At 37.5% G+C, this 24,797-nt stretch overlaps 1 protein-coding gene across 1 annotated transcript; it reads left to right on the top strand.

Moving 5' to 3' along the window:
- Positions 1 to 214: 214 nt before the first annotated feature.
- LOC149169220 (plant intracellular Ras-group-related LRR protein 9-like) lies at positions 215 to 24,335 on the top strand. The gene is made up of 2 exons (XM_089425117.1): positions 215 to 1,225; positions 24,244 to 24,335. The coding sequence occupies exons 1-2, from the start codon at positions 355 to 357 to the stop codon at positions 24,333 to 24,335; spliced, it is 963 nt and encodes a 320-aa protein (XP_089281243.1). The 5' UTR covers positions 215 to 354.
- The last annotated feature ends 462 nt before the right edge of the window (positions 24,336 to 24,797 follow it).

Below are 24,797 nucleotides of genomic sequence, written 5' to 3'. Positions count from 1 at the left end.
TAGGGCATGAGAATCATGGCTCGTCGGTGAATGGAAATTCTAGAGAAGTTCCCACTACCTGTAGACACTGTTAATAGAAGCTTGAGACATGGTCTCGTTATTGGATTTGTGCAAGCTAGCTTGTGTCCCAGCTTCCTCCGCTTTCCGCTTTCATTAGCGCACACGAATGTATAGTCGAATAAGTTTCAATTTGGGTTTTACCAATTTATCGAGCTGTTTGGAGCTTCATCTGGAGGATTGAGAGCAGCAGCGAGGACTTTAGACGTCGTGGAATACGAACCCTCCCAGGAAGACCTCAAAGTGCGTAGCTATTTTTAAGTTGAAGGCGAGAGGTTTAACCCTTAAACGATTCTAATGGAGCCTGATTCTAGGAGTCATCCAATTCTTTCTTACGTGATGTCTCGCAAGCCTTTTCAGCAGCCTATCATTGGACCTTCCCAATTTCCTATAAATATTGAGGAGCTCGTCAATCAATTGCCCAATTTGAAAAATCCAGAGATACTGGCTTTAATGACTGCCGCTATCACCGATGTAGTCCATGCTAAAGATGTTCTACAGCGTCTTGGCCAGCGACCTGATCACGAGGATGTGGATCAAGCTAGGATCTATATTGCTCAAATTGAATCAAAGCTTTCAAAACAGTTGGAAGCTATTGTCTTGGAAAAACGCCCGGAAGGGGTGAGCCGTAGAGAATGGAGATCTGAACAGGCTAAAAAAGAGAAAGAGGTTCGAGAAGAGAGAGAAATGTTTCCTTTCAAGGTTGTGATTCATCTTGATGATAAGCATGACGAATATGAGAATTTATTGAAGGATGCAGAAGAACAACTTGTTGATATATATGAATCATCAAGGTGTTACTCTAAAGTGCTCCCTGTGAATGATGAGGTGAATGAGGAAGTGGTGAGGATTCTGCAAGAAGCATCCCAGAGAAATCTCGAGAAGTTAGAATTGAAAGGACGGATGCTGAGGTTTGTTCCAGAGGCGCTTGGCAACCTGGCAACACTAACGTTGCTCGACCTTTCAAATAATCAACTGGAAGCTCTCCCTGATTCAATTGCAGGCCTCACAAATCTAGAGGCATTGTATTTGTCTTCTAACATGTTGATCTCGCTGCCAGATTCTTTAGGGCTTTTGAAAAGTCTGAAGGTCCTAAATGTTTCGGCAAATAAACTGAAAGCATTACCCGACAGGATTTCGAGATGCATTGCATTGATTGAGCTGGATGGTAGAAGATCATGTGATTTTTTTTTTTGGTTTGGGGATCGATGTAACAAAAGAATGAAAGTCAAAAAAAAAAAAAAAAATTAATAATAATAATACTAATAATAATATATATATATAAGAGATATACATATTATTATTACATGGAATTTTTTATTTTTTTTGACAACAAATCTTAAAAAGAAAATACTAAAAGAAATGAAAACATATTTTTTTTATGTTGATTTTATTTATTGCTTTAGGTTTTTTTTTTAAACAACAAAAAAAAAACAAAATTTTTTTAATTTGTTATTTAAGTTGAGATTTTTAAAATCAACAAATTTTTTATTAAAACCTAATAAAGAAATATTCTAAAATTAAACAATAACTAAAATGAAGTTAGTTTTTTTTAAATATCTAAAAAAACAAAAGAAATGGTTTTTTTTTTTTTAATGTTTTGCATTTTTTAAATATCTAAAAAAATGGTTAGTTTTTTTTAAATGTCTAAAAAAACAAAGAAAATGGTTAATTTTTTTTTTTTTAATAATATATATATATATATATGATACATATATTATTAAGCTTTTTATTTTTTAAATCTAAAATTAAAAAAACTAAATTTAAAGATGTTTTTTTTCATTCACAAAATTCTTTATTGTCTTTTTGCAAATTAGTTCTCCAGCAAGAGTATTTTTATTCGAACGAAATCAATAGATTTTCTGATCTTCCTTATCGCACGAAGCGCAGGAAGAGAGCATACTAATCGCTTGATTCGTTTTTATTCATGCAGGGGGGTTTCAAAAAGGATTGAATTTAAAACTAGCTAAATATTAAAACATTAGAAAACTCAAACTTAAACTCCTTTGTGAAGATCCTGCTGTCACCAGGTTTCACAAATTATTTTGTCTAAAGAAAAATACTAGTACTGAATTAAATTCCTAATGCCTAATCCCTTAGCACCATCCCCGGCAACGGCGCCAAAATGTTGGGCAATTTATTGGGCTTAAATTGCTGCATTAAATTATCGACCAGGGAAACTCGTAAGCTTGTGATGATGCCAGCAAAATATATGCAGGAGTAAGCAACTAACTCTATGTCTAGCTAAATTATTTATGATTCAATATAATATGCAAGGGAAGAGGCTCCTAACTAAGGAGGTCCTGGTTGTCCTTCCCTACAGTATCATAGAGAAATCATTGATTACATAAAACTAGAAACTTGAAATGAAGACAAGAGAATGAACTTTAATTGTTGTTCAGATTCAAAGAGAGAGAAAGACTAACTTAGTCTCTTGATTGTCCTCTCATGTACTAATCCAAACTAAACTAAGATTCATTCATAAGCATAAGAAATGAAATGACTTGAAACATAAAAGCAAAAGAATGAATTTCAATTACCATATAAATCAATGGAGAGAGAGCCTAACTTAGACTCTTGGTTATCTCCTCATATGATACTTGAAACATAAAAGCAAAAGAATGAATTTCAATTATCATGCAAATCAAATGGAGAGAGAGCCTAACTTAGACCCTTGGTTGTCCTCTCATATGCTGATAAGATTCTAATTTAAAACTCATTCATCAATCACAAACAAATCCTCAAACATCTAAGCAATTAAATGAAATAAGATCTAATATGAAATAACATGTTCCTTTGATCCTTCTAGAGTGAGCTCAATTCTCCTAAGAACAAAGTGACAAGCTATTCCATATACTACATTAAGGCAACTTATATCTAAAACTACATAATGGAAATATATGTACAACTTATATCTATAACTACATAATGGAAATATATGCAAAATGAAGCTTTATTCTATTCCATCATAAGTTGGATACAATGCTCCAAGAGTCCTTCCTTTGGAATGGAGGAGGTACTCCTATTTATACAATGAGATGAGATAACAAACTCATAATGATGATCCCCTAATCTCTCCTTTGACCCACATATTTCTCAACCATCTAGACACATAACACTATCCTCCATGATTTCCTCCATGAGGTCCATGATCTTCTCCATGAGATCATGATCTTTTCCATGAGGCTTATCTTATCAAATTCGAATTTGATCATTCAAGGCCACATAAAGATGCCCTGGAAGCTTCCTTTGTACCTACACATGTCAACAAACTCATTCTAATTGTTAGGTATAAGTATAAGCATATTATTTTCTAAAGTTTAGCCATAAATTCACTTAAAAATGTTAAGAATTAATAAACTTTGGAAAAGCACTGTTATAACCCAATAATGAGGTAAATGTAATGATATGGAGGTGGAATGGAGGTGACATGAAGGTAAAATGTGAAGATATTGGTGAATAATGGAGTGAAAATAGGGACTATTTTGAGGCCCAACACATGGATCTGAGGCTCATCTACGGAGGATAAGGTTCACTCTTAGGTGAAATTGTAGGGTCTAAAGCCTGCATTTCAGATCTAGGGTTTTGGGCCATAGTTGCACGGACAACTCACTATGCATGCGACTGGGAATCAGGGTTTCCGCAGTCCATATATGACCCCAGTCGCTCACTTGACAGACTTAAGGGAGTGACTAGGCAGCCATAATCGCTCACATATCTCCTCCTCCATGCAGCTAGGAACTAAAAGATGAAATTTCATTCTTCCAAATATTTCGCTCAGTGACCGCACGATTCAACAGTTGACTACACACAGTGACAATTCATTACAGTTGTCAGAATTAGAGTTTTAAGTATATACATTGTTGGGTTCATTTCATGGATGTTGTAGTTATTTTGTTGGTTAGTAGATGAAGACATGGATCATTATACTCTCCTTTGCTGAATCATTTGATGACAATACAAGAAGAATAATTTGGAAGGGTTTTCCCCGTAGTGGGTTTTTCCCTGGTCTCCGACCAATCTTGGTGTCTCTATGTGTGAGTGATTTTATTTTATTGTCACTTTATGCTATGTTGCTTAATGAACGAATGAAATTGTCAAAGCAAAGAACAATATAGCCCTATGAAAAATTAACAAATCTCAATATTTTCCACGATACTTGTTTTGACCGAGATATCGATGAGTAAATTTTTGGAAAGATTACCCAAGTTACCTTATGAATCTATAGTTTGGATATTCGTATAAGACAAAGGAACAATCTCAGGTGGTCAAAAGACAGGATTTGTAAACAGGTTGCACTTGAGTCAGATACCGAAGCACAATGGTGAAAAGTATCTTATGGTCGCTCATCTAGCAGCATGATTTCCCAGATAGCCTCATCAAAAGGTAAGACTTGAGTGAGGAGATCAATAGAGGGAGGGGAGATGGGAGAGGAAGTGGTACCATCAATCATGACCAAAGTAGTAAGAGAGTCAAAGTCAGATTGAACAGCCTAATAAGCGAGTTTGGCTAGTGATAATGGTATCTATTCTCCATAGGAATCAATGGTGGAAGCGGTCGACAGGATCCAAGGGTTGGTGGGCCATTAAAAATAGTATATACCATTGAGATCGTCTTTGGAACCTCAGGTGGAAGAAGAGGAAAACATCCTAAAAGAGAGGAACCCTTCAGAAGACCAATACTAATACTGACATAGGAGTCATGTATGCCACCCACTCAAGGCACATTGTTGTTGGGTAACAGGGAGTAATATGGGGTACAGAAGGATATTTGATCCACTATGACTATTTTCACATCCAAAGGAAAGAGGATGAGGCAGAAGGCCGAAGAAACAATGGAATTCATGGCCTAAGTCCAACTGAAGACCAAAAGCAAATTATAGTTGATATGGTGATCTATGACTTTGATATCCACCGTTATAGTTTTCCCACACAAAGTGATGGGGTAGCTAGCAAGGTATCCTTTGGGGATGAAAGTATGACCATCAAATTCTTTGAGGGAATTCTATGGTGGTGAGAGAGTGGGAGAACCTAGGGCAAGCCAACAGGAAGTATACATTACGCACGTCGAAGCACCTTCATCAATGATAGTCTGGTGGATATATTTTCCCTTCTCCACGACTTGTACTTGAAATGAAAGTTGATGGGAGAGGTGAGGCTTACTCTTTTCCATGTCGAAAATCACTATATTGGAATCCTTATTATCAATTCCACTAGTGGCCGAAATAAAATCTTTATGTTTTTCTGGAAAGGTTTGTAGTACTTTGAGGGCAGATATAGCAGACGGTGCTTGCACCAAATCTTACACAACACTGTAGTTTTAGGAAGCACGTGAAGATTTATTGTGTGTCGTTCAACGAAGTGTCCCTTAAGGGGGATGAATTATAGGTTCAGTGACAGGCCTTTCCATATGTAGATCATTAGGCAACGTGGAGTAGAGCTCAAGGTAGCGTCCGAAGCGCTAGCGATTGGATTTCCATCATCCTTGGCTCATGTTTGTGAATAAAACGCTTCAAAGGTGTAAACAGTTGATGATCCTTCTCTATGAGGAGGTGGATGTGAACCGTCTTTGCCCCCTTGTGGAGGTTGAAGGTGGGTTTGATACAAGATGTTATTGTTGTTGAGTATGGAATGGGTTGTTGAGGACCACAGGGGTCCATCCAGTGTCCTTTTGTACAATAATTTTTGTGGACTCTTGAAGACAAGGATATTTATAGTTCATATGGTCCTCAATACATATCTTGCAAGGTAACTTGATAGTTTTTTCTTACCCTTTCTTAGATTTAGCATCAGCTTTCTGATTGGGATTGTTCTGGGTAGTGTGTTTCTCTTCTAAAGGAGCAGTCTTTTTATTATTCTTCTTGTTCTTACCACTGGGATTTTGCGTAGACTACACAGAGTTGATTGCAACAATTGGAGGATCCACAAATTGGGTTGTAGGAGTGGTATCAGTAATAACAAATAACTGGCCATCTTTCCTGCTCAGTTGTTTTACATCATACCCATAGGTAGCACTGACGATGTCGTCAGTATCTACACTGGGTTTCTAAGTAGAGGGAGCATTGGAATTTCGAGGGGAATTAGGGAGCAAATCATAAAGAATTCCATATTACGAATAGATCAAATATAAATGTTGGGCATGAAAAATAGAATGGTATTTTGTAACCACACCATCCATGGAAATGGGGGGAAGAAGATACTTACAGAACAAGTTTTCTAAGAGGTAATCTAGAATGGGGGCCTTGACAAGCCTCCGCCTATGTCTCCATTCATGAATGTGATCATAGATGTGGGTGGAAGTGTCCTGGCGTAAATTAGTAAGGAGTTTTGTTCTAATTTCATAGCGGATAGTAAGTTGGAAGTGCTTTAGAAATTCCATTGCCAGGGAACCAAAAGTATTGATTGACGTGCGTGGTAATTCAATGTACCACTAGGTAACATTTCTAGTAAGGGTGCGGGGTAAGAGTTTGATTCGGATACTATCGTCAATCATGGAGTTCAATTCACACCCTAAGTGGTAAGTAATGACGTTTGTAGTCAGGTTATCTCCTTATTTTCCTTCGAAATTTAGGATGTTTGTAGTATCTTATGCAGGATCGAAAGCCAAAGTAAGTTGTGATTGATGGGGTCATTAGTCAGCTTATATAGATCTGGGATGTCTAAAGTTTCCAAGAAAGGAAAATGTGTGGGTGCCTTCAAATCTGACCAAGGAGGTGCAGGATGACTTCAAGGACCAGGAGGTCCCCCCATCAATTGGTTTCTAGGAGGATATGTTGCAAGAGGCGGATAATAGTTTCCTGGGGTGGCAATGTGGTCATATAAATATGCGGGACATATGGCATACTAGGTTGGGTGACAAAAGACTGGTTTCCCCCGTGATAGAAATTTCCCCCTTGACTCAATGGTGGTTGAGGAGGGGGTACCCAAATAGATGCAGCAGGACCGGGTTGAGGGATACTATTAGCCACATAAGTTGCAGTAGGTGTAGGACTGACATTGGTAGAGTGTCCACCAGGAGGAAACAGATCAATCAGTGAAGGGCTAGGTTGTCCTATAAGTGGAATGAAGAAAGGAATTGCCCCGACAGAGATGTACACACTAGAAACATTGCCCCAGGCATCAATTCCTGGGGGTTAGAACTTTGCAAGGGGTTCCAACCAAAGGGATCATTGAAGGTAGTCATACTAAAAACACCACTAGGTCTAGGAGCTGACACAAAAGGGATAGAGACAGGAAGGTACTGAACTCTACTCATAGTAGGTGTAACTAGGTTGCCCAAACTAGGCATAGTTTGAGTAATAGGGTGACCAATCAACGGTGTAGGACAGACGGTAGGTGGGGGAAGTGGCGGTGGAGAAAAATTATCCACAAAAGACCATGACCCATTGGTTTCCATCAGAATATTGGATGTGGAGACTGATGAAGACATAACAGGCACACATGCTACCTAAACCAAAATAGTTCCAAGAGGTTCAATGAGTGGAGGATTAAAGTGAGGTAAAACAACTTCGTTAAAGAAGTCCTCAGACAAAAAAGTCTCCTGGAAAGTGATATGTGATTCAATATTTGACACTAGAGACTGCTCTCCTTATGAGGAAGGAGAATCTGATTCACTGAAGCTTCACATTTCCTCCAGAGTCAATGGAGGAAGAACTCATTGTCATCTAGATAAACAATGAGGGCCGAATGTAGCCACGGTGAAAGATACATTCTATCAAAAAAATTAATTTTATATATGTTATAGTCTCAATGTCAAAAATAAAGCACCTAAAAATCAAAAAAATCTCTAAAGGCAATCAGCAAGCAGCTAGGGAACATAACTATGTCTGATAGCCACAACTAGTTGGAGATGAAACCTAGTATCGAAGGGGCTAAAAGAGAGAGTCGATCAAATGTACAGTTACGATTACTCCTGAGCTTCAACTGAACCTCGGTAAGAAGGGGAAAAGTACTATCATGAAGACGAGCACTCTCCCAAATCCAAAGATGGTGTAGGTTCGTCTGTTTAAGTATCAGGGAAGCCCACCCTAGTCACCTCGTGTTCATACCTAAAAATTTTGTCCACTAAGGCTACCTCAAATCACAGACACCACTGGGGGATCATGGTCATGGACAGTACGTTGTGTGGGCAGGACACCTAAGTCCTCAACTTAACTTCAATATCCCATAGGGGATCCCCAGTACATAGAATACCCACTGAAATGCAATCGAGGCTAGGCTACCTTCTCTTACACTTAGATGTTATCTAGCGTTTAACTCTGTTGTAAGAGTAGTGCTCCTGAATGATATGAGTGCGGTAGGAATTTACTCTCATTAATGACACTAGTCCCAGTTTCGAAATCTTATGCAGTTTACTCACCACAACCTAGCCCAAGATTCTAGCTTAAACTAATTTATGTATATCATTGCTAAAAATAGAGTTGTTGATTACTTTTGTTAAGCGATTGATTTTATGTGAACTTGATTAATATCTCTGGAGGGAGTGTTGACGTGTGGAGTTTAATGAGACTCTGACTCAAACCATGCAAGAGAAATGATTTTAGATTTCCATTCAATGAATAAGATTTCTTACAGGGAGAGAGTAACTACACGCCATTTCAGAAATCACAAATCTAAATGCAGTCTAAACACATGCAAATAAATGAAGACATGAAATGCTCTTACAACTAACCCAATATAATAGAACAGATCCAGCTAAAATAACAAAAAGCTAAACATTTTTCTTTTTTCTTTTTTTTCAAAAATCAAATGCAATTAAGTTATTCTTCAAAAATAAAAATGACCATGCAAGCAGCCAACCAGACAAATCTCATAGTTGCAGATCCCAAGAATAAACCACAGTCAACCTATCAACACAAGAATCCATAGAACTGGGTGGATGTCAAGAGTTTGGGTTGATAACGCTGCCCAACAAGGAAAGCATAATGTTAGTAGAAGGTCTGACGCTCTGTCCAGGAAGTAGAGATGCATTATAACGCTCTAGACAGCACTAGAAGGGTGCATTATAGGGGATTAGGATGCAAAAATGGTCTAATTAGGGTCTAGGCATAAGTTGTGAACAACGGAACTAGTCTAGATAGTGTAAAAGGTGATCATAATTCAGATCAAGAGGCACAAGAAGACATGGGGAGAGATAGAGATCTGGGAACTAGGAGATCAAAGTCGGGAACTAAGAGCGTCCTCAAGGGAGTCGCCAATTATGTTGTATGGATTAATGCATGGGTGATGGTGGACGGAAAAACCCTCTCAGGTCTCCCAAGACCTAAGGAAGATGGAATGAAGTGACCTGCAACTATTCAGAGATATATGCAAATAATCATGTTAATCTAGGAATTGATCAAGCAATAGAGAAGGCTTACCTGCTAGTCTTTGGCGCGAATCCACTGGGGTTTTCAGTGTGACAAAGAAAGGATCCTCGGTCAGCTCTCAAATCAAGACCTTCACATAGAAAAGATGTGAAGTAACCTTCACAGAACAAAGTACTTTAACAATCCAAAACATCAACATATAACAGCATATAGAGTTAGCATGCATCAATGATAAACATCAGTCTCACCATTGAACCAACATATACAGAAAGAAGGTATCAATATCATCACATAGACAGAACAAGAGTATATCTATATTATCATATGTGAGAAGAATGATTACAACCATGATTGTTGAATCAAGTCTTCCCTTAGCTCCTATCTCTTCTCTCTCTCTCTCTCAATCAGCTTCTCGACAACATAACAATGCACAAATTCTAATCCCAATTACTGTGGCCTAGCCTCCAATTTATAGGCGATGGGAGGCTCAATCCTTGCCAATTTCTCCACAAGTTTCATTCGGGAAAAAGATATATGTTTCCTCTGCTTTATTTCTCTTTCCTCCTTTGTTTGGTTCTGTTAGGATTAGCAATTTCCTTTGACAAGTCTGAGGCAGATGTTTCCGGCTTTTTGGAGTCAACATTGAGTGAAATATGTAGTGTCAGTCAATCAACTAGCATTTAACCTTCGGAATCTCATGAAAATCTAGTAACGTGACCCTATAGGAAAAATAAATCGTTAATTCTTAGGTTAACGCGCCTTGCTGGGTCATGGACTGCATTAGCACATTGTTAGTTTGTTTATGGGGTGTGTTACCCTGGAAAATAGGCTTGTAACTTAGGTTTTCTTCCTTTCAATAGTATTCTTCCCCTCTAAGCTAATGAGGTCATTTTCTATATAAAATTTACAAAATGTGAAAATCAGCATGTCAATAACTCTTCAAAACCAAAAAATTGACATACATACCAAGGCTCGAACTGTGGACCTCACATGGACAAACAAAGAGACATACCAATCCTACTTCCCACTTTCCTTGTTCCAAATAGTATATGGATCTCTTCAAATGGTATGTTAATCTAAGAATACGTCAAAAGGATGGCCTAATTTTCCACGCATACAAGTCAAGCGAGACTGAACATGTTGATCACTGCCATATAAAATTGGTCACTCATCCACATATACAAGTCATAACAAGACCAAACAACTCGAACTCAAAACCTCAGACATGTACTCATTCGCCCATCACACCCAGAACCAAAAGGGTGGTTTGATATGCCATGCATATAATTCACTGCGAGACCAAACAACTCAACCACAAAACCTCAAACATTTATCCATTTTCCCATCACACACAGAACCAAAAGGGTGGCCCAATCTGACATTCATACAATTCACTATGACACCAAACTACTTGACCTCAAAACCTAATATGTGTATTCATTTTCCCATCTCATGCAAAACCAAAGGGCGGATAATTTTTGATGCATACAATTCACTGCAAGACTCAAACATGTATTCCTTCACCTATCACACATAGAACCAAAAGGGTGGCCCGATATTCCATGCATACAATTAACTGTGAGACCAAAAAACTTGACCATATAACCCCATACATGTATCCATTCACCCATCTCACCACATAGCTAATGAATTGTGTGTTGCATCCTTTCCTTGAATAGACTTTGGTCTCACACATATATACACATTAAAGTGGACCCACGGCATATGACCTAACCTTGGGGATGATGCATGGTTTCTTGAGGAGCCAACCATATGACCCTAACAATATGACCTTGCCCCTTATTAATTTTTTTTCCACATTCCTTTAGGCCTGACCCTCATGTGACCTAATCCTTAGGGGCCATGTTCATTCGTGTGTTGATGTCAGCATGACATCATCGAACCACTTGGTAGCCACTGATAGGTGCCATGTGGCACACTTTCTTCGACTTTTCACCAATCAAATGTGTCAGATATGTCTTCCACGTGGCATCCTGAGATGGCACCATGTCATCCTACTTACATCACACGTGGCATGTCATCCTTGGTTAACATTCATGCAAGTTGTGATGTAATTCATCGTCCAATTCTTCATATGGACACTGGATCCATTAGATCTTAGTGAACATACTCAAACTTTAGCATATTAAATTTCATGCAAGTTGGGCCACTTTTTCGTCATTGAATATGTCCAGGAATATAGATATGCTTTGAACATGTGCGATGTTTAACACATTTGGGGTTTGTTTTTTCCCCATATTTTAGGTCCTTTGCTAATTTTTATCTTCAAATGACCATAACTTATCATTCAAGAGGAATTTTTTAGAGTGATATGCCATTGGAAATGGCTTAGAGAGGATTATCCAACCATACCATCCATAGACTCAATAGGAAAACATATCTTCAAATATAACTCAATAAAATTCTAGCCTCTTTAGCTTCACTTAATGAGGATATGCAAGAGATTAGATTGTTATACTCCTTACTTTGATTTACAAATGATATTGTTGCTTCCTTAGGCATCCACTTTGACATTAATGACACTGGTTGTCATCAATGACAACACTATGTGCAACAACCTCAATCTTTGTCATTGATGGTAACACCACCAAACATTGATGGTCATTGATGGCAATGTCTACATTCCCTCCCCCCATTGTCTTCCTTATTAATATCTGTCAAAGTTTGCATTCTCTCCCCCTTTGACATCAATGGTAAAGGGGCATGGTTGTTGACCAATGCTTCATGGTTGTTCTAGAAATTTCCTGAGGACCTGACCTTGTTTTTAATAGAATCTCCCCCTACACCATGCGTTCTACTATCATAATATCCCCTTATCAATAACCTCTCTTTTTGCATATACTTTTTGCTATGTATATCTTCCTTCTATATCTTCAAAAACTTTTCTTAATTGGCTACAAGTGTCAATATATATTCCTGAGATGTTGGATTAAGTGTTTCTATCATATACTTCCTATGAGAAGGGCATAAAACATCAAGCATGAGATATTACCTCAAAAGGAAATGTACAAAATCTATTCATCTACCCTATCAAATGATTATCTAGCCTACATAATATTGCTTCTTCAAGTTTCAATTCAGAAAATTATAATCTTGAAGAACCCTTCAACAAGGGATTAGATCTGTGGGATCAAATGTAACCTTGGTTCTTCCTGTTTCATTCTCCATCCCATAGTGTTCACACTTGGTTTAATAGGGAGTCCATTTCTCTTGTGCCATCTCAATTTGAGTCTACAATTATGTGTTGTGTGTCCTTCATTATGACATGTAACATTCAATATTGGGATTTTTGCACGAAAAACAATAACCAAAAAACTTATTTTGATACCTGGTGGCATAGAGAGGTCTTGATTTGACATATCTTCTAAAATTGTTCCTTGGAAGAGCCTCATCCCCTTGCTACTTTATAACTCTTTCTCCATTTCTTCATGTGGGTCCTTCTTGGAGATTTTCTATCATGGAGGGTTCCATACTTTCATTCTAGATCCTTCTCTTTTTTTAATAAGATGCATCTTGTTGATTCCTAGCATCATTCTAAGGATCATTAGAGATGTTGAAATGAACATGCTCAGATTGATTCATCACTTGCTTAGGATCTTCAAATGAGTTATTGTTGGATGCAATGAATGTCTAATCAAGGTTCTTTGGATGATATTCATTTTATGTTCATGGTAGATCTTTATCTTTGGTTGTCTTGCAACCTTCCTCATAACTAAGACCTGTTTTGCAGATAGGAGATCTTTGAATGTTAAGAATATGATCTAGAGACTCGTCCCCTTTGAGAAGTTTTATGTTTTGTTTGAGTTGTTCCAATTTTTGTTTCAAAAGAAAAACTTCCTCTTCTAATCTTTCACAAAGTTCTTCCTTCTTATGTATTTGTTTAAAAAAAAAATTGTTATCTTTTTGGCTTCTTCTAGCTTCAACCTTGAGAGAAATAATGGACTTTTCATTTAGATCTTTGTCTTGGAATTGTTACTCTAGTTGACCCACCATTTTTCTAAGGGTTTTTATTTCTTTTAATGAACTTCTAAGTTCTTCTTCATAATTTTATTCTGCTTCAATTTCTTCCATTTCAATGAAGAGCAATATTTCACCTCTTTCATCATCAATCACATTTTCATTGCTTTCGTAATCATTTCTCTCTTTTGATAAGTTGTTCATTTCACCTTGCTTCTTCTTTTAATTCTTTAGACTTGAATCTTGCTTCGTCATTACTATCATTCATTTATGCATAAGGAAATTTAGAACCATGATTTCCTATTCTTCCACATTCAAAACATTTGAAATGAAGCTTACCTTTGAACTTTTAGTTCCCCTCTTCAACTTTCTAATGAACTAGGCTTATTTTTTATCAAATTTATGGTTGGAATCTATTTGATTCTCGTGACTTATTCCTTCTTTGGCTGCTTTGAATTGTACTTCCTTGACTCATGATTTGTTTTCCTCTATGCTTCGTTCATATGTTGAGAGTGTTCCATGAAGTACATCCATGTTCATTTTATCCATATATGACAGTTCTTCAATGATTGATACTCTGGGATTGAATCTTGAGGAAGAGATCTCAATATTTTTCGAACAGCAACATCATCCTTGATCTCTTCACTCAGTCCTATAATAGAGTTGACAAACTTATCTACTCAAAGAAAATATGAAGCAATACCCTCATCTTCATCCATTTTCAAGCTTTTGAATTCAGCCTTGTACGATTGCAGTTTGGCTTCTTTTACATTCTTGTCCCTTTCATAACAAGTTTTAAAGTTGTTCCATATGTCATGAGTTGACTTACGATGCATTACTTTGACGAATTATGACTCTAACAGTCCACTCAAAATGGCATGCTTAGCTATTGCATTAGAATTATAGAGTGCCTTAGTATATTTATTTGTCAAAGAAGTATCAGGAACTTTATAATTGGTCTTTACAATTGCTCAAGCATAAACTTCCAAGGAAATGAGATAGGTCTCCATTCTTATCTTCTAGAAAGCATAGTTGGATGCATCAAACTAAGGAGGTTTTCTAGATGATTTGATAGTGGTCATTATTCCTGAAATCAACCTTCCAGTGTTTAATTCTTCCTAAAGGAACCTCACTTTGATACCACTTGTTAGACTAAGAGGAGGGGTGAATCAATGTAATGGCAGACTTATCATTTCAAAACATTTCGTCAATAAATAATCATGTAGTAGTGTATCATAACAGTTATGCATCATAAAAAAAAATTAAAAATAAATAAATAAATAAATAAATTACATTAAATTAAATTAAATTAAAAAAAAAATAAAAAAAAAATAAAAAAAATAAAAAAATAAAAAAAATCATGTATCAAGAAGTCGGCATCACATCAACATGCGAGGACACAAGATTTTATGTGGAAACTCTTGTGGGAGAAAACCACAAATTCTTTTTCTTCTTCAATTCATTTACATAGATTTGCAAACGTCTGGTGTACTAGAGGCATCCACCCCCAATATGTGCAAGAAACTACTTGTAATGAGCTACAACCTAATTGAGGCACGTGCAAGCACCCACTTGCAATAGGCTATAACTTGATTGAGGTACCCACCTCCTTCTTTAACTTTATATGGAAAACTTTTAGAACATTTCAAACTAGATCCACATGCACTTCAATATAGGTTTTCAAAATTGATCATGTTATCATAATGTTGTCATAAACTGGTCATAGTATGCTCATAACTTTCTCATAACCTGCTTGCAACAATTTGTTCATCAATATGGTACTGTGACACCTTCCCTAACCTAGATCTGGTCATTTATGTAACACATGCTAAAAATCCTGCAACCTGTTCATAACTCCCAAATTAATAAATATATATTTATAATACCAAAATTGTATCTCCATGTCTCTTCGTGGCCTATGTATGAATCACCACTAAGTTCAGATCATTTTCCCTCTTCCATACTTCAATTTGGCTCAAAAATCAATCCAAAAACACGTATAAAACTATGCAAAATTAATTGTTCAACAAAAATAGCATAAATAAGGCACGTTCTACAAAATGACCCTTTACGATTTCTACAAAATGTCACTTCGATGGTTCTACAAAATGTACAAATCAACGCACCGAACACTCTTCAAAACCAAAAATTTGGCATACATGTCAAGGCTCAAATTTCCAACCTCCTATGCACAAACCAAGAGACATACCAATCCTATTGCTCACTTTATTCATTCCAAACAGTATATGGACCTCTTCAAATGGTATGTTAATCTGAGCAAACATCAAAATGGTTGTCTGATTTTCCATGCATACAAGTCATAACAACATTGAACACTTCGATCACAATCATATAGAATTCGATCACACTTTGACCTACTAACATGGGGTTGTATCATGTTGATGTGGTAATACCACGTGGATGCCATGTGGCAATTTAATACTAACATGGCATGGATGTCGCGATGGAAAAGGTAAGCACTTGGATGATTGTGGACTCCACAATATGAGTTGTGAAGGAATAGATCTGGGACCTAGGATATCTACAGGTCAGGAAATAATGCACAATGGGAAAATTCATGCACCCAAGATTTTCCTTCAAGACCAAATACAAAGGAAAATGCACAAAGGGATGGGGCCCTATGGGACCATTAGTTGGTTCAAGGTGGCATGTGTCGCAAAGGCACAATGGTTCCATGTGGATGCCATTTCATGGTCATTGTTGACATGGTGATATTTAATTGGCCAAACTTCAAATGGGCATAACTTTCAATCTGGGAGTCAAATTGAGATAAAATTTATATCACCTAAAATCTCTCTATGAGTTGAACACGCGGTAATATTTATTTTGGGTTCTGACTAAGATATAAAAAAAAGATTATTTTTGTAATTTTGGATTCTGACTAAGGTCAAAAAAAGAGGATATTTGTAACCCCATCTTCACAGTGAGACCATGGAAGTCGGGTTAATTATAAAGTGACACCTTCTACAACTTGAGATACTCTAAGGGGGTGGAAGGGAATCTTACATCTCCTTGAAGCAGACCCGAGCCAGAATCAAGCTATACTCTGAAGAAAATCTGAGTCGATCCTTATATTGAGGTTTATCTATTTGCAGAGGTAGAACCCAAATTCCTTGAAGAATCTGTGGGTGATATATGTATACTAAAGTCTAAGATTCATGTTTTTTTCTAAGATATACCAAAGTTCAAGAAGACAATTGAGTTAAACTGAGGAATAACTCGTGACTAATCCATGACTAAAGCATGAATATTCGGTTGGAGTTTGAAGTTTGAATCTATGGTTGATGCATGTAACAAGAATATGATTTGACTATGGAAGATTGTAATAACATGTGAAAAATTTGAGTCGTGCCTATTCCTATGGGTATCTTCTGTGAAAGATCGAGGCCTATTTTTGAGTTATATATGTGTTAGCATTAGACTACACATCACACAAGAGTGACTGATGAATGGATAGTTCTATTTGATTAATCCTTTCATATCATTAATGTATACTCACTAATGATTATCACTTTCATTCTCCATTTCCAAGATGTTCTCTACTATGAATTGAAAGAATAGAAGTCTTCCTAAATACCGGGGTCACAAATTCACTGTGAATCATATTTATAATTTCACATCCTGATAGATTTCCAAAATCAGTGTATGCACTATCGAAAGTTGGGCATGATCACACATCGACGAGATTGCTAACCTTTGGGAGATTTTGGTTGTGACAAACTTCTCTTTTTTATGTATTTTTATATAATAAAAGGCATGCATGTTTAAGTGTTAAAATTTGAAACTAGGGCCAAATTCCACCTTGGGACAACTCATTTGATGGAGATGATGATTGTATTGGATTCCTCTTTTCGAGAGGTCCAATATTGATATAAATATCATCTCATTTGGACAAGCAGAAGTGTGATTTTGAATTTATGACCACACTTGTGCAAAATGTTCAAGTCGGCCTCAGCTAAATGTAGGTTCAAGAAGCCCAATGGATGTATCCCTTCACCCACAACAAAGTGTATAAATAGAAGAGACCTCTCACCCCTTTTGGACATCCATCACTCACACATTCTTCTCTCTCTCTTCATCAGATTGGTTTGTACATCTTAGGTAGCCTCGCTCTCTCTCACATGCGGCTAGTAGGACAGAATTTCTGGGCTAAATCACAGAACCGAAACTACAGAATTTCAGACAATTTCACCAACATTGACCTTGGCTATTTTGCCCAATTTTGACTGTGGTTTTGAGGGAAGAATTTTAATTTCCTTATGCCACATTGACTGGCATTGAAATCGAAGTTTTATGGGCAGTTTGACCTATGTTGACCGCAGACCTATTTGACTGCAGAGTTTACCACAAGTTAACCGAGTTTGACCAGAGATTTTTTGTCACTGTTTTGTATAAAATTTTACCATTGGTGGAGGCCGAGTTTGAATGCATTTGACCGAGCTTCAAAGGAGGTATTTGACTGATATTTTGACTAGCGTTGACTTTCTGGTTAGTGAGGAAGTTTGACTGCAGAATTTGACAGGGCTAATTTGACTTTGTATTGGGATAATCAATTTGACTTTTGTACTCTCCCTCTATTGAACTATTGAATAATAATAAGAATATTTCATCAAAGGGTTTTCCCCACATTAGGGATTTTCCCTGGCATCCACCAAATCCCGTGTTCTCTTGTCTTCTACAATTTTGTTTTATGTTGTATATGCATTTACTGTCAATGTGATTAATGGTTAATGTGATTGCTACTGGAAATAATTAGAAATTGTTACTTGGTTTTTAAAGGAACATTGAATTAAATTGTGTTGAGCATAGAACATACCATTTTTATCTAAAATTAACAAGGGATCAGAGCTCGGGTGAAGGCAAATCTCAAGCAACAGTGAGAAAAGAAATCACTAAGGAAAGTTGTTGGAGAATAATTTTGAGCTAACTTCAATGACGACTACATCATACTTCAAATCTGAGGACAAGCTCAAGGATAAATCCAACTATCATGCATGGAAGATGTCTCTGGATTTGACTTTGGAAGAGAATGATGCTATGAACTATGTAAAAGGAAGAGTGGTGGAGCCTCCTTCAAATGCACCTGTTGCTGCAAAAACAAAGGACAAGAAAGGTGACGTCAACTCCAAGAAAAATATTGTACATTCCATTCACAATCCTTTGGTTACCTATATTTTTTAATTGGAAACGTCTAAGGAGATGCATGACAAGCTGGTTGGGATGTTCAATGTAAACAATGCAAATCAAGTCCTATTTCTCAACAACAATTTCAAATACATCAAGATGGATAGAGGAGAGTCTATTCAATCATACTTCATGAGGATTACCAAAATCAAGAATGATCTTCTATTTATTGGAGAAGTTGGTGGTGAAAGGGAGCTCACTCTTATTACACTTGGAGTTCTTACAAGAGAATGTGATGTGTTTAACACCACCATACTCAACAATGACAGCAGGTTTTGATGAATTATCGGCTAGATGCACTCAAGAAGAAATAAGAATGATGGAAAGAGATAAGCCCTCAAATGGAAATAATCCTACCACTTTTTTCACTCATGCTAAAAGGAAGAATAATGTCGGTCCAAGAAGACAAGGTCACAAATTTAAGTTGGGACTTAAAGAAGGAAGAAAAGGAAGATGCTTCAATTGCAACAGGTTTGGCCACTATGCTAGAGAGTGTCCTCACAAGAAGGATACACCAAGCGATGATGACGACAACAACCACAATAATCACAAAGGCAATGGCAATCAAAGGAACAACAAGTTCAACAAAAAAGGAAAGAGGAATGATCCTATTGCTTGATATAGAAATGGTCATCCTCCCAAAAGGTCAAGAAACTCTAGGTATGAGGAAACTAATGTTGTAGATAAGCAAAAATAATTTTATCTTATTTCTTCCCTCACCACTTCCTATACTCTAGACACTTTGGATAATTGGTTGATTGATAGTGGTGCCTCAAGGCACTTCACTAGGTACAAAGAGACCCTCTCAAATTTAGTTGAAAAGAAGACAAATTTGGACATCACACTCGGGGACAATGTCACCTACCCTATGAACGGGATTAGGATTGTCACTCTTCACTTGAATCAAGGTCAGATCCTTCATCTTCAAGAAGTATTGTATGTACCTGATTTGAAAAAGAACCTGGTATCTATTTCTGCAATGGAAGATAAAGGCTTCAAGATAACATTCGTTGATGGGAAGGTACATGTTCGGAAAAGGAACCTGAAAGATGCATTTACGCTTGGATTTGGGGTTGAAGGTTTCTATTAGGTTAGAGGAAGTCCTTTGGGAGCTATGACTTGTGATACTTCTCTTCAATCTGAATTATGGCATCGAAGATTTTCTCACCTTCATTACAAAGCATTACCTGATGTAAGGAAGATGGTTACATGTATGCCAAAATTCAACATAGATCATGAAGGATTTTGTCAGGGTTGTGCAGTTGGTAAACATACCAAGGGACCATTCCCTTAAAGTGAAATTCCAAATTCCAATATTCTTCAATTGGTACATTCTGATCTATCAGATATGTTTCCTGTAACATCCTTTGGAGGATACTTGTACTATGCATTTTTTGTGGATGACTTCTCTCGCAAAACATGGATCTATTTATTAAATAAGAAGGACGAAGTGTTCAAATGATTTCGCTCTTTCAAAGCCTTAGTCAAAAATCAAATAGGGAAGAAGCTCAAAATATTGAGGACCGATAATGGAACTGAATATGAGTCAAATGAATTCAATGACTATTGTAGAGAAGTTGGCATTAAGAGGGAGAACACTAGTGCATATACTCTTGAGAAAAAGGGAGTTTCCGAGAGGAAGAGTCGAACAATCATAGAAGCTACCCATGCTATGCTTCATGACCAAGGCCTACCAAAGTTCTTATGGGGAGAAACTGCGAACTGTTGTATATGTTCAAAATAGGTGCTCACATCAAGCATTGGACTTCAAGACACCCGAAGAATTTTTCACCAGTAAGAAACTTGATTTTTTCATTTTAGAATTTTTGGTTGTCCCTTATATTTTCATGTTCCAAAAGAGAAAAGAAACAATCTAGATGCATCTCGGAAGAAAGGAACTTTTGTGGGCTATGGTGAAACTTCGAAGGCATATAGAATCTATGTGCCTGGTCAAAGAGAAGTGGAAATAAGTCATGATGTCACCTTCGATGAAGACTATTCCCTTGGGAAAGTCAGAGATATTCCTATCCCTAGGAAGGACAATGATGATGATGCGATAAAGAAGGATGAATCTCTGACAAATGATCCGATGCCCGATGGATCCCATTGATCCACCTCCTGGTGATCCCTCTACCTCAAGGAAAATAGCTTTGTGGCTCAAAGATACTCTCAAATATGTTGAAAGACATGTTGCACGAAGGGGGGCATTTCGTCAGAGAAAAAATATGAACATTTACCAAGGGTACTTAGTTGTTATGAGTATCATTGTTCAATATAAGCCATGTACATTCGAAGAATTCATGAAGCACCAAGTATGGAAGGATTCTATGAATGAGGAATATGAATCGATCATGAATCGATCATGAATAATAATGTCTAGGATGTGGTTCCTAGACTGAAGGACAAGTCATTGGTCACTTAAAAATGGATTTACAAAATCAAACATGGAGCTGATGGGAGTGTTGAAAAGTTCAAGGCCATGTTCGTTGCTCGAGGCTTCTCTCAAAAAGGAAGGAGTGGACTATGACAATATATTTGCATCGGTTCCCTGATATACCACTATCCGTTCGATCATAGCTCTTGTTTCCTCTCAAGGATGGAGCCCACACCAAATGGATTTCAAAATTACTTTCTTGCATGGCTCGTTTAAGGAGGAAGTATACAGAAACCTGAGGGGTTCGAAGTTCAAGATAGAAAGACACATGTATGCAGTTTGAATAAATCCTTCTATGGGTTGAAGTAATCCCCTAGGGGCTTGGTATGAGAGTATTGATAGCTATATTATGAGGTTGGGTTTTACAAGGAGTGAAGTTTACTGGAACCTATACTTCAAGGTTGAAAAGGACAGGCCTCTCATTTTGGCTCTTTATGTGGATGACCTTTTCCTGACAGGTGCAGACCCTCTCATTTATCAATGCAAGAGGGAGTTGGCTTTTGAATTCGAGACGAGGGACCTAGGTTTGATACACTACTTCCTAGGCTTAGAGGTCGCAAAAGCTAGGTGATATTTTCTTTCTCAAGGAAAATACAATGTGAATCTACTTGAGAGATGCGGTATGGCAGAATGCAAGTTTGTGTCTACTCCGATGGAACTCAACTTCAAAAATCTATGTGGAAATGTTGCTGGGACCAAATTGGCAAATCCTTCCATGTAGCAACAACTTGTGGGGGGCTTGATGTTCTTGGTAAACTCTCATCCAGACATATGCTTCATCATGAATACATTGACTCAATTTATGGTCGAGCCTCATCACATACATTGGATTGCTGCCAAGAATATCTTGAGATATATTTGTGGCACAATCAACTATGGTTAGAGGTACACTGTCAAGAATTTTAGGCTACATGGATATAGTGATGCTTACTAGGTTGGCAGTGTTGTGGATCGTAAGAGCACGTCTGGATGTTGCTTCTCATTGGGGTCTACTTCAATATCTTGGATGAGCTAGAAGCACAAATCAGTTGCTTTAAGCACAGCTGAGGCCGAATACATTGATGCTAGTATGACCTGTTGTGAAGTTGTTTGGTTGAGGAAGCTCTTCAGTGAGTTATTTGAGCACGCGTTGGATACCACTGTGATCTTCTGTGACAACCAAAATGGGATTCACCTTTCAGAGAATCTCGTGTTCCACGACCATTCCAAGCACATTGATATGAGGTACCACTTTATCCAGGATATGGTACAATGGAGATCAATAAGGATCCAACACATCAGGATGAATCTGCAGGTTGCAGATATTTTCACAAAGCCCTTAGGGAAGGTCAAATTCTTATCCTTCTGTGACAGACTTGGAGTCGTGGAAAGACCCTCCTATGAAGGTCTTGCATGAGTTGGACACTGAGCTCTCGGAGATCCTAGGGGCTTGGGGCTCTTCTTGGAGCTATGAGTGACCATAGGGTGAGTGGTTCACCTTCCCCTAGTGGTGCGATATGTACAGAGTGAGTGGTTCACGTTCCTTTGTAATACCCTATGATGGTTGAAATGTATGTATGGTGAGTGGTTCACTTTCTCCTATGATTGACATATGCATATGATGATTGGTTCACCTTCTCCTATGGCATATGAGAAGGATGAGTGGTTCACCTTCTCTTGTCGATGCCCCAGCATACATCTTACCCATGGAGTCTCTGACTCATGGGAAGTACCTCTCATCTGGCCAATGAGTTGGGAAACGTGGATAGGGACCATTTTAATCAAGGTTTCCATTGATGTCAAATTATATGGCATTAGCTAAGATGGCAAGTATTTTTGAGATGCCTGGTTCCAGATGATGATGAGGTACATGTTGAACAAACTCTTGTTTGATAAAGATGCCATTAATGAAGATGTCAAGCTATTAATATGTCAAGCCACTAATGAAGAAGCCCTCAAACTAACCATGATGTTTCCAAGTGTCAATCATGTGCCTTGATGATCTAGACCTTAAGTGCCAATGATGTATCTAATATATTGATGTCATATGTGATGGCTCTTGATGACATGGTTGGAGACTACATGATGACATGAATTTTGCACTATTCCATGTTAATACTATAATGAATCACTTGGTGACATATGATGACATGGAGGACTTCATGATGATGTGAAAATAATATAAAGACATAGTTGGAGTCATAACAATGAAGAAGCCATTAATGACCTCATGTTGTCCCAAACATTTTATGCACAAAAATTAAAGGGCAGTCACAAAGAAAAATAATTTTTGACACCTTGGAGGCATCTTTCAACAAGAGTCCTATAGCATCTTAAAAAGGACTTTTTTCTCTTTCCAATGAGCCCTTACTTGCCCCGAAAATCCCAGCGGTTGGTGAGAAAATGAATTTTTAAGTTAAGATAAAAATACCTATCTGCTAGCCGACCTATACCTAGACACTTTAGTTGACCTCCATACTTAAAGGTTTCTTTTTGTTTTCCCTTGAAAAAACACTATTTATAAGGATTCTGACTTCATTATTTTTCAATCAATTCGGTCATCCAAGATAGAAGAACGAGCTCATGTTCACAACTCATGAACTTAAGAGAGGAAGGCTTAATATTTTAGAAAAAGGAGATACTTGTGTGACTGCGCCCTAAATATATTGACTGTGTATTATATCATACATTGAACAGTGATCCTTTTAGCTCGAATTGTGGTAAACAAGAACAGAATACAAACCAGGGGTATACGAAGATATTTTGAGAAATATTTTAGATCTATTATAACAGTTCTGGGGACACATTTAAAGTAGTATTATGTAGAAGTTTTGGACCTATAAAATTGCAGACCTGAGGCTAGGACCTGTGTTACCACAGAAATTTTGAACCTATCTACAACCTGACCTGTGACCTATTACAAGACTGTAAATTTTTCCTCTTCAAAATTCTTCCTGATGCAGACTTCAGCCTTATTGCAAACATCAAGCTACAGTGCTGCGGACATAAGGCTTGGTTGAGAGAGACCTTCATTTGTTGGAGAACGATCTCTTTTTATTGGAGACAGCTCTCGGACTAGTATAGAAGACCTCAGATTAGTTTTGCTGGAAAAATCTCAGAATTATTCAGTTATTACAGATCTTTGAGCTTGTTATAGAGACAATTGCAGACCTTGTTGTTGCGCAAACTAGACTTTATTGAGCATGTTTTGAGCTCATTTAGAAGGCACATTTTGAAGACATTGGAAACAGTATATTGGGGTATTATTATTGCATTTGTTCAGGTCCCTTGAAGCAAGCCTTTTATAAGGTGACTGTGGAGATACTTTGGAAGCATTCAAGACCATTCCTTCAAAGACTTTTGGAAGCAGATTAATGACCCTTGTTGAAGATTGTTAAGAATATCCTTTGAGCAATTGAAGAATACTTGGAGAAGGACATCCTATGAACCACGATGCACTAAATCCATCATGAGGTGACCTTGGATAATTTTATTTGGGTACATGAAGGACAGCGAAGACACCTTCATGTGAATAGATCAAGGTTGTCATTGATGACATAACGCGTACACTATAGTGAAGACGAAGATTGACAGGGCTCATTGAAGAAGACATTGGGAGTTGTGAAGTATAACCAAATACATCTTGACAAAGTGAAGCTAAGGGTTGGAGCTTCGTAAATATAAGGTTGGTTCCTTGAAAGATAGGGTTGGAGCCCTAGAGGATCAAAGTTCTCAAGAAACCAGGTCGGAACCTGAACCAAATATAGGGTTGGAGCCCTTGATTTCGGTGCCTCAAAATTTGACAAGGTTGGTGCCTTGGAAATTCTAAGTTAGTGT

This window comes from Pinus tabuliformis, chromosome 4_2, assembly GCF_031772625.1.
Source record: "Pinus tabuliformis cultivar Carrire ecotype Pingquan chromosome 4_2, CPIR1, whole genome shotgun sequence".
Classification (NCBI taxonomy): Eukaryota; Viridiplantae; Streptophyta; class Pinopsida; order Pinales; family Pinaceae; genus Pinus; species Pinus tabuliformis.
Note: the sequence above shows the minus strand (reverse complement) of the source record. Positions and strands in the feature narration are given on the sequence as shown.

Bases quoted from the DNA above. Each gene is read 5' to 3' on its own strand.
- LOC149169220 (XM_089425117.1), top strand. From the start codon at position 355: ATGGAGCCTGATTCTAGGAGTCATCCAATTCTTTCTTACGTGATGTCT. The intron at 1,226-24,243 runs GTAGAAGATCAT...GCATTTGTTCAG, and splicing joins TGCATTGATTGAGCTGGATG to GTCCCTTGAAGCAAGCCTTT.